Source organism: Amblyraja radiata, chromosome 20 (genome assembly GCF_010909765.2).
Source record: "Amblyraja radiata isolate CabotCenter1 chromosome 20, sAmbRad1.1.pri, whole genome shotgun sequence".
Taxonomy (NCBI): Eukaryota; Metazoa; Chordata; class Chondrichthyes; order Rajiformes; family Rajidae; genus Amblyraja; species Amblyraja radiata.
Window position 1 is genome coordinate 12,717,988 of NC_045975.1, and position 14,194 is coordinate 12,732,181.

Below are 14,194 nucleotides of genomic sequence, written 5' to 3' on the forward strand. Positions count from 1 at the left end.
TCCATGCAGTAAACTGTACGACCAAGTCTACAAAGCTGTTCTCATTTCTTGCCAAGTGTGAATGGTCAGTGAGCAGGGGATGAGATGGAATTTCTCACACCACTAGAGGGTAGTACACAACAGGCAAGTGACAATAAAATCAAACCACTTTCCTAAAGCAGTGAGAGGGTTTGATGGAATAATTTGACTCGGTAAGTGGATGGGCTGCAGGCTAGAATAGAGTGGAGCAGAGGGAGTGAGTGAGTCTGTATATGTGGGGGAGGGAGGGGTGAAGGGGCAAGTGAGAGGATATGTATCTGCCGTAGCCAGTGTGCCATACTTAGAGTGTCAACACGTGTGTGTGTGTGTGTGTGTGCGCGCGTGTGTGGGAGAGAGCATGTGTGCGCGCGTGTGTGTGTGTGTGTGCGCGCGTGTGTGGGAGAGAGCATGTGTGCGTGTCAGCATGTGTACCCATCCACATTCGTAGTATGGATGTGTATGTGCGTGACTGTGTGCGTGAGTGTGAGTGTAAGTGTGAGTGTGAGCATGACTGTGAATCGGTGCCTGTGCTTGCATGTGTGTGTGGTGGGCACACCAAGCCTCCAGTTGCCACCGACTCCTCTAAGCTGGGTGGAGAAGCGGGTGCTGTTACGAGTCAGTCTGCAGCTCCAATCATTCTTGCCAGCGTGCTCTCGCTGCATTCAGAAAACCAGATGCCTCACATATTTAACAAGCATGTCCGAGCCAGGCCAGCTTGTTATCTGTACCATGCAATTTAGCATATCTGGTCGGAAATAAAAACAATGCTGTTTTCTTTGTCCCTGTTTGTCATTTAACCCTTTGAGGACCATGCACAGTTACCGAGCAAATAAGCCTTTTGCTTCCAGTGGCCAGAAATGTCACATTATTTTGGTTACCTCATATTACAGATATTATTAATTTATTGTGTTTTTCATTATTATATATTATCAGTGTTTTATTACATTTATGGGCCTGTTAAGCTGCAGCAGTAAATTGGAATCTCATGTTTCTGCTATCGGTACACATGACAACTAAACTCTCTTGTCTCTTTTCTGCGGCCTTGAAGCCAAGTGGATTTTTAAAAAATTTAAACAGGCATTTAGGTCAAATCTGCCTCATTGTTATTTTGTCATTCGAGTTTTCTAGCACATCCTTTATCTCAATCCCTCAATGGTGTGAAAATGAAGATTCAACTGCAGACTATGTTTGTGTGCGTGGTGCAGTATGTGTCAGTGGTACTTACAAAATTTAAAACCCGGGGCTAACAACCTGTTTGTCAAAAGCTTGTTATAATTTCTCGTTTAACATATATGCCAGATTTCTGCACACTTTGTTTTTTTGCAATCTGCACACACATACAGTGAAAGGGATTTTTAAAAGATTCATGCAAATTTACAATCTCTTCATTATCTTCAATCCACCTCAACAGAATTTGCCAATGGTGGGCCAAATCATTTTGATCTGCTCTTCCCAAGAGCATGTAGCCCAGAGGGTTAAATTAAAAACAGCATCACGGATAATGGCATGCAAGGTGAGCAGAGGCTCAGAGAGCGTGTCAGCAGAGGAGCAAGTGGCCTCCACGGGTGGGAGAGAGGAGAAAGAGGGAGATGAAGCAACAGCAAGCCCAAAGCAGGAAAGCGCATACCTTCAGCTTGGAATGAATCTCACGGGATTTCCTTCGGGCAAGAACCTGAATGTGACTAGACACCTGCAAGGGTTGGGGAGTGGATGAAAACAAAGAGAGAAAAAAGCCTGTAACCATGGAAACAAAAGCCCCTGTGCAAAGAAGCGAACCGGACGTACCTTGATGGCGGCTTGAATCTCCCGAACTTTCTTTCTTGCTAACACCTGTATATGACTAGACACCTACATTTTGTACCCCGTGAAACAAAAAACAAAAAAAAAGGCAAATTAAAGGTGAAACATGTGTTCTGTCTTCAGTCGATTGCTGTTGTTTTGGATAAAACATTATCTACACCTTCTTAACCAGCTTAGCACGTGTGAGGAATCTGAATTCCCAGCAGGCAACTATGCACTAATGCAGCATGGAGTGTCATCACTGCAGAAATCTCCACACAACTGCTGCATGTGTTGACCTGGATGGAGAAGGTTTATGTGGCCACGTGACAGGTGAACTTCTCAACCGTAGCACCCTCCAATGCCATTGTCATCAGTTGATTGGATTGGAGCACAAGCCATCAGCGTAAGTATTAGAAAAAAAACATGCACAAAGAAAAAAACTAATATACAGCCGTCGGAAGACTGCACTTCAATTAGAAAAATCGGTTTCAAGGAATAAAATATCGACAGCTGTGCTGCAGGTTTTTTTATTCATCCAAAAAAATAAATAAATAAATAAAATGGAAATCAAACATGCAGGTTCGTACAACCAAGGCCCCACTTGACCCCGTGGCACAAATAACATAATTAAGAAGCAGCTCTCAATCCAATTAATTGATGCAATGCAAATTGGTGCAATGAGAAAACAGAAAACTCCAATCCATGTGTTTGGCCTCAAACACAAATTCAGAAGAGATTTGTGGCAGTCACGGCTGATTCTGGGGTTTGGAGAGGAGGCTCCAGGAGACCAGAATAATCACCGGCGTGAAGTATCTCCCATGCCTTGATAGATAGAGTCACAAAAAGAGGTGAGACTTTGCGCCTTGGAGAAAAGGACTCTTCGAGGATTGAAAGATGGAAATAGATTGACAGTTTGAACTAATTAAATGAAGGGTTACCATTATAAATTGTGTCAGACCAATTGCATGTCGGGAGCTGGGTATTTAATCCATTCGGACTTACAAGATCCATCTAAATGATGGCTATGATTCAATGAATTGCTTTAAGTGAAAGCTGGGCTGGATTCAGTCCGTCATTATAGAGGCAGATGTCATTAGACATAATTATAGAGGCAGATATTCAGAACCAGAGTGATCACTTGGACTAGTTCCGATCACTTAGAAGGACAGAGGACAAACTGCCCAGATTTTCACCCAACAAATTGCTTTTTCTCTTAAATCTTGGGTACCGCAGCTCTCCCAAAGGTCACCTGGTTTCGAGCAAGGTGGCGGGTGCATGCACAAGGTTATTGAGATGTACGAGATCATGAGGGGCACGGATTAAAATGAACACTCGGTCTTTTTGCCTGGGTGGAAGATTCTAAAACTAGAAGGAATAGGCTTAAGGTGAGAGGGGTGACATGCAAGACATTTGTAAGTCATGTAGGCAACTTCAGAGGTTATTCCGAATCTGGAATGATCTGCCAGAGGAAGTGGATACAATTATAACTTTAGGGAGACATTTGGACAGATATGTGGATAAGAAGGATTGAGAGGGCAATGGGACAAATAGAACCAACTCAGTATACCAACTTGCTCAGTATAGACAAGGTGAGCCAAAGAGCTTGTTTTCGTGCTGTTAAGCTCTAAGACTATGTACCTCAATGGCTCTCTTGGAGAGAAACAGCAGGCTAGAGGGACATGGGCATATTTTATCATCAGTAATGACTTGCTGGGACTGCCAGATAATTAAACAAAAGGCAAATAGTCGATTGACTGGATGGCCAGTCCAACTAAAGAGACATTATCAATGATACATACATTGGGATAGCACAAGGGGATTTACTTACTAACAGGGAAGCAAATTGTCTGATCAATTGAGAAATGACCTGAGGGAATATATGGACAGAGTTTGGAGCTGTTGACAGGCGCACGATATCACAAGCTATAATTCAGCATTGACAATTTTCTCAAGATGTTTTAAAACAAAGTACGGCTCTGTGGGCTAATGTGTGAAGCACTGCTCATCTGGAAACCAGTAACCCTGCACAAAACCCTCCAAAAATATTCAGAGTAGAAAGCAATCTTAATGCACAAAACCAAGAGAGGCCAGTCAGCCCCTCAAGCCAGGCCTATCATTCAACTTGACCACACCTGAATTCCACTTATCAAGCATTCGTGATTTCATTAGCAAATGGTTAGTTGCAAGTTATTTTTGGTCTACAATTCAGAATGTGTGGGTGCAAGATGGGTAACATTTAAGCACCAATCCATCCAAAACCATCTGACTGGCTGACTCCACAACATGGGGAATGAGGTAGTTTTAAAATAGCACAACTTTCGAGATTAAATTTCATTCTTCTAATTGGGCAGATAAAGGCACAATGAAATATTCTGTCATGACGGAACCACTGGGCTTGGTACGATGAATGAATGTGTTATTCTACTCGAGTACATTCTGGGGACTTACTTGTAATGAGGAGGTGCAGGGGGTAGGAGGGGAGGGGGGGGGGGGAAGCAGAGGGTGGAGGCAGGCGGGGTGGAGGCGATCCTCATTTTTGAAGTGGTTCATTTTAGGAGGTTGCTCCTATGTAATCTCCCCCCATCCCAAAGGAATACCGCCGTGATATGGCTCAATACACCCTTTCACTCAATATATGAACAAGGGTAAGCCATCTTGCCTGTGCTGCCATTCAAGTAGATCATGGTTAGCAAAAAGCTAGATACCCCAGGTTCAAAATTGAAAAAATAAATTAATATAAATTCCCATTTGTTGAAGTTCCAAATTCCTTCCACCCTCTGGGTGCAGAAGTGATTCATAACCACTTCCTCTCCTCATCCAAGAGCCTCAAACCAATTGAAAGAGACTTTCTCGACCCTCCTCCATCATCTAACCAGTTCTGACACCTCCAACGGCACGTGCTAAATCATGACAGCCATTTTTATACTGGTGAACTACCCATTTAAAGCATAGCTCCAAAATTAGCACCTATTTAAGAAAGAAAGCTTAATTCCTGAACCTAATTCATTGATGGATATCCAACGCAGATGGAAGCAGCCATTTTGTTTTCATGAATGTAACTGCAGTGATGACAGTGATGTGCATAGCAGGTCAATGGCATTCTGCAGCAGCTATGCAAGGGACCTGACCCGCCTGAGACCAAGGCAACACTGTCCGACATGCCCGTCCTCCCGTCGGTCTAGTTTACCTGCTTCCTGGTTCGTGTCTTCCCTGTTCTTAACTTGATGTACCTGGCTATCAACTCATTGCGACCTGCGAAACAAAAAAAACAGCGGATGGTTAAAAAGATTACCGACACAGGGTGGGGAATAAACCTTTACACGAGAACAAGCCTTCAAACACACGAGGAAAGGGGGGGGGGGGGTGGGACGGTGTTGGGAAGTATGTTTAAGCTAAGCTATATGGACTGCTACAAGAAAAATGCCAATAAGCTGGAAAGAAGATTTATGAGGATGTTGCCAAGACACTATGTCCTGACCTACAGGGATGGCTTGGACAGGCTAAGACTTTATTTCTTGGAGCGCAGAAGGCTGAGAGGTGATCTTTGAAATGGTTCCTTTTAGGAGGTTGCTCCGATTTGTTCTCCCTCCATCCCAGAGTAATACTAATTTCTTGATTAGTACAGGTGTCAGAGGTTATGTGGAGAAGGCAGGAGAATGGGATTAGGAGGGAGAGGTAGGTCAGCCATGATTGAATGGCGTAGACTTGATGGGCCGAATGGCCTAATTCTACTCCTATCACATGATCTTATTAGGGAAATCGACAGCTGGTGATGTTTTCCCTTGCTCGGTTGCCTTGCTCATCTGGTGGCAGTAAACCAAACCCATTTTCAAGATGCGTTTCCCTCGGAAGGTATTTGAAGGTATTTGAAGCTGTCCAGTTACCAAATCAGGTCAGATCGGCGGGGGGGGGGGGGGGGGTGGGGGGAGTCTCCCCCGCCACGGGTACCATGTAATCCCGTGCTACCTGCTCCATGGTCGGATAGTTGGCGACTAAACCGTCTCCCCCACCTGGTGTGCCAGGTGAGGAGGGGGCTGTGGACCCCCAGCAGGACCAAAAACAAGACCTGTCAAAGGGCGGATGAGCTTCTAGCAAGTCAACGGCCATCCACACTTCAGTAGAAGTTGCGATCATTGTCGTACACGGCGTTGTAAGGAATTCCCGTCGGAAACCAGCGCCACTGCATCGCTAATGTTTTCAACCATGATGAAATGAAGTTAACAAATGCCAACACCTGACACTGCGACAAAGGAAACGTGATCTGTTTGCGCTGACTACATAATCCTGCCGGGTGCTGTGCTCCAGGAGCGTGTGTGGTTACAGCTGGCAACAGGTCAGGCTAAATGTCAATAAAATATAAATTCCACTCAACCATACCGTTGAAGGAAGACATATTTTGAAGTTTCATTCTTCCCTCCACAATAGGTTTATCCCCACTCCCACAATGAAGGTGTAATATTGGAGAAGGGTCCACAGAGGAAGACCCCCCCCCAAAACCAACTATCGTATCTGTTTTCACCGCCACTCCTTGTGTTCCACACACCCACCATCCTGCATAAAAAAATCTTGCCCCCCCCCCCCCCCCCTCCACACCTCCTTTAAACTTTCCTTCTCTCACCTTAAAGCGCATCGGCCAAATTTCCGGCACCAAGTGTGTTTCTGCAATGATCTGAAGTCATCTCCACAGAAACTAGATCTATATGTTTAATGAAAGTGATTTTAAATCACTCTGCTGCACTGTCTTTAAATGGTTAGCACAGGCCTCTTGATTACTGTGTGTAACTAGATTCCATCAGGGGTACAGGCACCCTTACCGTTTAAGGGATCGATAGGAGGTACTGCCTCATAAAGGTAGGCAATATCAAAGAGCAACCTCCTTGGCCACACTCTCGTCTCGTTGCTATTAATAGGAAGAAGGTGCAGGAGCCTGAAAATCATGACCACCAGGTTCTAGAACAGCTTCTTCCCAGCAACCATGGGGCCCTTCAACAACTATGATTCTATGGACACTACAGACTTTGATTTTGCACTATTATGGTTATCAAGTATTATGGTTATTTATTTTATTATTGTATATTTCTCTGTGTGTTGGTGCGTTCATGGGCCTGTAAAGCTGAAGCAAGTAGGAACTTCTTGACTCCATTGGAGGTACAAATGAAAATTAAACACTCATGACTCCCTTGACTCGTTTCCCACACCTATTAATCAGAGTGTAATACCTGCACAAGTAAAACTGAAGTACAAGCATGCCACTACTAAAAAGTTGCTCAGAGGTAGGGAGGTTGGCATCAAACAAAATAATGGCATCATAGAAACATAGAAAATAGGTGCAGGAGTAGGCCATTCGGCCCTGCACCGCCATTTGATATGATCATGGCTGATCATCCAACTCAGTATCCCATCCCTGCCTTCTCTCCATACCCCCTGATCCCTTTAGCCACAAGGGCCACATCTAATTCCCTCTTAAATATAGCCAATGAACTGGCCTCAACTACCTTCTGTGGCAGAGAATTCCACAGATTCACCACTCTCTGTGTAAAAAATGATCCTAGGGCATTTTTCACTCTTATGTACACCCAATGACTTCACCCAATTGTCAGGCATCTTTTGAACAATGTGGAGAATTACGTAGATATGTCCTGATGGGAGAATTGTGTGCATACCTTGTTAGGGGGGTTGAGGGAGAAGAAGGGGGGGGAGGGGGGGGGGGGGGGGGGGGGGTGAAGAGAGACAGAGAAAACAGAAGGGGGTATTACTTGAAATTGGTGAATTCAATGTTCTAAGCTACCCAAGGGGAATGCAAGGTGCTGTTCTTTCAGTTTACATGGGGGTTCATTCTGACAATAAAGGACAGAAAGTTTGGTGTGAGAATAGGAATGGAGTTAGGGGGAGCAGCAACCAGGAGATACAGTGGATTTTCACAGACAAACGTTCTTCCATAGACTAACATTCTTCCAACAGAAAAACTGATTCCTGGGATCAATTTTCAGCACATCCTGAAGCACTTTAATGGCATTGGTCTTCCAATTAGTTAGTAAGGGTATCAAGGGTTATGGGTGAAGGCAGGAGAATGGGATTGAGGAAAAGATAGATCAGCCATGATTGAATGGGGGAGTAGACTTGATGGGCCGAGTGGCCTAATTCTTCTCCTACCCCTTTTGAACATGTGATGTTCTCACCTTCCGCAGATCCTTCTAACTGAATATTACTCTGAGAACAGGAATGCATTTGTCATAACAAAGTCGCATTTAAGTTACAGCTGGAGACCATTTTGCAATAAGAAACAGCTGAAAATTAAAATTGAGAACTTTTAATTATACATTTTTAATTGGAAGATTGTTAACCATAATGCTATTGACTTTATACCAACGTTAATTAAAAAGGCTGCTTCACAACAAAGTGAAATACAACACGGAAAGAACTTGCATCACTCCTATGCCTCTGCTCTGTTCAAAGTGCTTCATGGCCAACTTTAAAACCATGGTTAGTTGGAAAAGCAACAGCCAATTTGTACAGAAAATGTTTCCAAACAGCAAATATGATTCCACGGCCAGATCATCTGATTTTAAGCTATTCACTTTGGGTAAATATCAGAGAGGATAACATCCTAGTCTTCCTGGAAATAATCCCATTGTTTTTTCTTTTGCATTCGGAAGAGTTATAGAGTTGTACTGTACGGAAACAGGCCCTATGATCTACAACCAAATTGGCATTCTAGGATGATCCTATTTGCCTGCATTTGGCCTGTAGTCCTCTAAACCGTTTCTATACATATATTGTCCAAATGTTTTTTGAAAGTCATAATTGTATTCGCTTCTATGACTTCTACTAACAGTTCATTCCAGATACAGACTACCCATTGAGTGAAAAAGTTGCCCGAGGTCCTTCTTACATCTCTCTCCTCCCATCTTAAGCCTTTGCTCTCTACTTCTAGAATCCACTACCATGGGAAAAAGAATATGAGTGCTCATATAATCAATGCCCCAGGTGATCTTGTACACCACAACAAGGCCATTTCTCAGATTTCCACTGGAAATAATGCCATGGATTTAATTTTGCATTCAGTAGAGTTACAGTTGTACAGGCGCTTCAGCCCATCTTGTCCCAGCCTATCCAACCCCTCCCTATATCTCAAGCCTGCATGCTCAATTGACATCCTGGTGAATGTTAGGTGACTGGTGTAAGACAAAGTGCTGGAGTAACTCAGCGGGTCAGGCAGCATCCCTGGGGAACATGGATAGATGACATTTTGGCTTGGGATCCTTTTCAGTCTGAAGAAGTCACTCCAGCACTTTGTGTCTTTTTTTGTAAACCAACATCTGCAGTTTATTGTTTCTACCCTTTCCAATGTTGGCTTTCCGGTAATCGTGGTCGGGATTTAATCTTCTCAAAGGCAAAGTTTCCAACTGTATGAGAATCCTTCAGTATGGCATTGGGAAAGTCAGTCTAAATTTGGTGCTCAATTCCCTGATGTGAGACCCAAAACAACACCTTTTCAGCTCACAATTGAGAACAGCCGTTACTGGGCTATTGCAGACATGCCAGATACAACCTAGAAAACAGAAACAATGTGACTTAGAAATGTAGGGCATTGACTGCACACAACGCACCACAGATTAGTTTAGAAGTCACATGTGTGAAAGATCATTAATTACCCACAAATGATTGTTCAGGGTGTTTAGGAGTTGGAAGCTTACGAGGATATTGACAGATTTTCTGTGTTCTGGAACTCTTACCAACCTCTCAGATGCTCCGAAGAAAGCGTGCCATCGCACTGCATCACAACTTGCGCAACACCTCCCCAACACTCCCCTCTGATTTGTTCTGAGCTTCTCAATACCTCTAGTTTCCCTCTCCTCTGACTCTGTCTGAAGAATGGTCTCGACCTGAAACATCACCTATTCCTTGTCTCCAGAGATGCTGCATGACTCGCTCAGTTACTGCAGCATTTTGTGTCTACCTTCCCAACTTCTATACTCAAGTTGGGACTTGATGAAGGCCAATACCGAAAGCCTCACTAATCACCCTGTATACCAGTGACACCACTTTCAAGGTACTATGTACCTGCACTCCCAGATCCCTCTTGCTCTACAACACGTCCCAGGGCCCTGCCATTCACTGTTGTCCAGTGGTTTCCATTCCAATGGGCCATTTGACCTAAAAGCATCAACACCAATTTGCACTAGTGGACCTTTTAACATTGCCACACATCCCAGGATATTTTATCGGAACAATTATAAAACCGTAATGTTTCATTGAGCCACATGTGGAGATGTTCGGTCGTAGGTAGATGACATTTCGTATTAGAACCCTTCTTCAGACAGTCACAAGGGTTCAGACCAAAAACATCGTCCTTCAATTTCCCCCTGTGGATGGCCTGCTGAGTTCCTGCAACTGTACACTGGACTCACAATGGACACACTTATTTTCCAGATTTCTCCCACCTACTCCAGTCAATCTGAAGGATTCCAATCCAAAACACCATCTATCCATTCCTTCCACAAGTAATTTCAGCACCTTATATTTTGCAACTAGTCTCTTTTGTCTCCAGCATCCACAGGCATTTTAACAGGATTTTTTTTAACATTAGATCCCAATACCTAGAAAAAGGAGACCGAATGGACCTGCTATTTAATAAGATAATGGCTGGCCTGACTGTTGGCGTCAACTTTCCTGCCCATTCTTCATAATTCTGAATCCCCTTGTAGTCCAAGAGTCTATCTCAACCTTGAATAAAATGACCTCAAGCAACACAACAGTCACTTGGAATAGTGCATTGGACTGCTACCCAAGATTTGTTTGTATTCAAGTCTTCAGAGTGATGTGCCTCCACACCCTTTGATTCAGCTATGACTTTAGCAGGGCTGACAACCCAGGGACTTAACCACATACAATACCAGCTGATTGAGGAATGAGATGCCACAACACCTTCCAAACTTCTGTGTTAGTCACTTCCCAACAGCCACTGCATTTAGAATCTAGTACTGGGAAAGAGCGTATAGATTGGAGAGTAATCCCATATTTTGTCTACTTTGGGTCAATTTAAAGATCCATAAAAATGTAATTTCTACCAATCCTGACCCGAAACAATATTTATCCATGTCCCTTCAGAAATGCAGCCTGACCCGCTGAGTTCCTCCAGCACTTTGTTCTGCTCACTATTCCAGCATCTGCAGTTCACTGTGTCGCTAGATACTACCTTATTTTGTTTTACACGTCTACAGGAAGTAATAACATGCAGGGAGGCGTGAGATCCATCAGTAAGGTTAATACTTTCCTTTAACCTCTGTCCGATTTAGTATTTTATGGCCAGTAATTGTAGAATAATCAATAGATACATGCTCCGACAACACATTGTGGAGTAAAAGGAGACAAATTAGTCCTACTGTCAATCGAGAGGCATAAATTAAATCCTTCACATAAATAAGGCTGTTATTAAAACTACCCCTTCACCCATTTTCATTCAGTGAGTTAAGAGATGGATGTCAGAGTCAAACTGCACAGAAACAGGCCATTTGGCCCAACTAACCCAAAGCTAGTCCCATATCCCTCTAAATCTTTTGTTGCATGCTAACTGTCAGCAGTTTTTCTGCTGACTGGGTAGCATGCAGCAAAAGCTTTTTACTGCACCTGGGTGCACATGATAATAAACTAAACTTTCCTAGGTACTTGTCCAAATGTCTTTTAAATGTTATTGAAGCTGCCTCAACTACTTCCTCTGGCAGCTCGTTCCACATACCCACCACCCTGTGTGAGTAAATAACCTGCTCGTCAGGTTCCTATTAAATGTTTCCCCTCTCTCACCTTAAACCTATTCTTGATTCTCCCACCATGGGGAAAAAGACTCTGTGCAAGTTTAAAGGCAGCGCTAGAAAGGGGCTACAGCAAACCACATGTCAAACCTTCAGGATTTCTGAATAGCTGAACAGCAGGTTATTAAAGCTTTGCTGCCAATGCAAAAATCAGCAACTTATTTCCATGTCAGGCAGTTTCCAGTTAGGAGGGAGGTCTACAGCTGTTTCCTATTAAATCTCAGCTTCTTATTAAATCTCTCCACTCTCACCTTAAACCTATACCCGTTAGTTCTTGAACCCTGGGAAAAGGCCTCTGTGCAAGTTTAAAGGGAGCGTGGAGAACATGGCCTGGGCGGGTTTGAGAAAGAGTGCGGGTAACAGGACCCCGGAGAGTTTAGAGGCAGGAGGGGCAATGGGGCCACAGTAAGTTTAAAGGCAGCAAGGGAGTATGGGCTAAAGGCACATGTCAAACCATCAGAATTACTGAATAGTTGGATGGCAGGTTATTGAAACTTTGCTGAATGGGCAAAAATCAGCAACTTGTTTCCAAGTCAGGCAGTTCCTAGTTAGTTCTTGATTAGTACGGGTGTCAGAGGTTATGGGGAGGAGGCAGGTGAGTGGGGTTAGGAGGAAGAGATAGGTCAGCCATTATTGAATGGCGTAGACTTGATGGGCCAAATGGCCTAATTCTACTCCTATCACTTATGTTCTTTTGAGGGAGATTGACAGCTGGTGATGTTTCCCCTGTGGCTGTTGCCTTGCTCTTCTTGGTGGCAGTTGGACTGGGTATGGGGGTACAGGGTATAAGGGGCGCTGGGTATGGGGATACTGGGTATGGGGCGCTGGGTATGGGGATACTGGGTATGGGGGAACTGGGTATGGGGGTACTGGGTATGGGGGCACTGGGTATGGGGGCACTGGGTATGGGGGCACTAGGTATGGGGGTACTGGGTATGGGGGTACTGGATATGGGGGTACTGGGTATGGGGGTACTGGGTATGGGGGCACTGGGTATGGGGGTACTGGATATGGGGGTACTGTGTATGGGGGTACTGGGTATGGGGGTACTGGGTATGGGGGTACTGGGTATGGGGGTATGGGTATGGGGGTACTGGGTATGGGGGTATTGGGTATAAGGGGCACTGGGTATGGGGACACTGGGTATAAGGGGCGCTGGGTATGGGGGTACTGGGTACGGGGACACTGGGTATGGAGGTACTGGGTATGGGGGTACTGGGTATGGGGGTACTGGGTATGGGGGTACTGGGTATAAGGGGCGCTGGGTATGGGGGTACTGGGTATGGGGGTACTGGGTATGGGGGTACTGGGTACGGGGATACTGGGTATGGGGGTACTGGGTATGGGGGGTACTGGGTATGGGGGTACTGGGTATGGGGGTACTGGGTATGGGGGTACTGGGTATGGGGGTACTGGGTATGGGGGTACTGGGTATGGGGGTACTGGGTATGGGGGTACTGGGTATGGGGGTACTGGGTATGGGGGTACTGGGTATGGGGGTACTGGGTTCTGGATTCCAGTCCTCCTCAACCCCTCCCTGTAAGAACGAATTCTACATTCTCAATGACTTATGTATAACTTTTCCTGAAGTCCCACTGATTTCATTATTGAAGATAAACACAAAATGCTGGAGTAACTCAGCGGAACAGGCAGCATCTCAGGAAATAAGGAACGAGTGACATTTCAGGGCGAGAGGGTCTCGACCCGAAATATCAACCATTCCTTCTATCCAGAGATGCTGCCTGTTCTGCTGAGTTACTCCAGCATTTTGTGTCTATCTTCAGTGTAAACCAGCATCTGCAGTTCCTTCCAACTGATTTTATTAGTGTTTTAATTTTGCTTGTGATTCCCCCAGTTCTTGCACATGTAAGACCCTGAAACTGGTGGAGCAGAGATATTGGAAATTGAGCATAAGAGTGATTCAAAAACAGAAATGGGAATGGTAATATTTTTAAATGTTACAATGTGTTGCACTATTATGGTCTAGTAACATAGTTTTACTGAGTATTACTTTAATGTATTATTGTATATTCATTGTCTGGTTGAATTAATAGGCCTGTTAAGCCATAGAAAGTAAGAATTTCATTGTTTCGTTGTCGGTACATGTGACTAACACTTTTGACCAGAGTTTTCTTTTTGTCACCGTGTCAATAGTTTATACACTAGACTGATGTATAGCCACTAACATGTTGCACCCCGTGAGGTGACTTACTTATGTGTACCAACATCTTTTTAAATACAAAAAAAGCTCTTGAATCTGGAAAGTTATGACATTACCAGTGAGGACAAGGCCAGTATTGATCAGGAAAGGAAGAGGTGTTTGCCTGCAGTTCGGATGGGGTGTGAAGGAGGCTCTCAACCCAAAACATCATCTATTCCTTCTCTTCAGAGGTGCTGCCTGACCCGCTGCCTATCTGCCGAGACACTATGTGGCTACCAGTTTGGACACAACCATAGTGTTTCTGATGACCTCTGGTTAATGTAAAGTGGGGACGCGCAGTCTGCAAGAACTGGAATCGTGAAGTGTGCACTTTCCTCATTCTTCTTACAAAAGCTTGTAATGAATCGGGCTTTGTGCTCAC

General features: G+C 44.4%; 1 protein-coding gene across 10 annotated transcripts in view; it reads right to left on the reverse strand.

Moving 5' to 3' along the window:
* Positions 1–14,194, reverse strand: part of tead1 (TEA domain transcription factor 1) — a 174,269-nt gene that overhangs the window by 39,018 nt on the left and 121,057 nt on the right. For 4 of the 10 annotated variants that reach the window (XM_033038853.1, XM_033038848.1, XM_033038846.1 and 1 more), the window contains exons 4-6: positions 4,988–5,052; positions 1,804–1,866; positions 1,646–1,708 (exon numbers count right to left, since the gene is read on the reverse strand). In XM_033038853.1, the coding sequence (XP_032894744.1) occupies positions 1,646–1,708; positions 1,804–1,866; positions 4,988–5,052 (191 nt within the window). The remainder of the gene's footprint in view (positions 1–1,645; positions 1,709–1,803; positions 1,867–4,987; positions 5,053–14,194) is intronic. The other 6 variants (XM_033038855.1, XM_033038852.1, XM_033038850.1 and 3 more) reach the window with 2 other exon arrangements.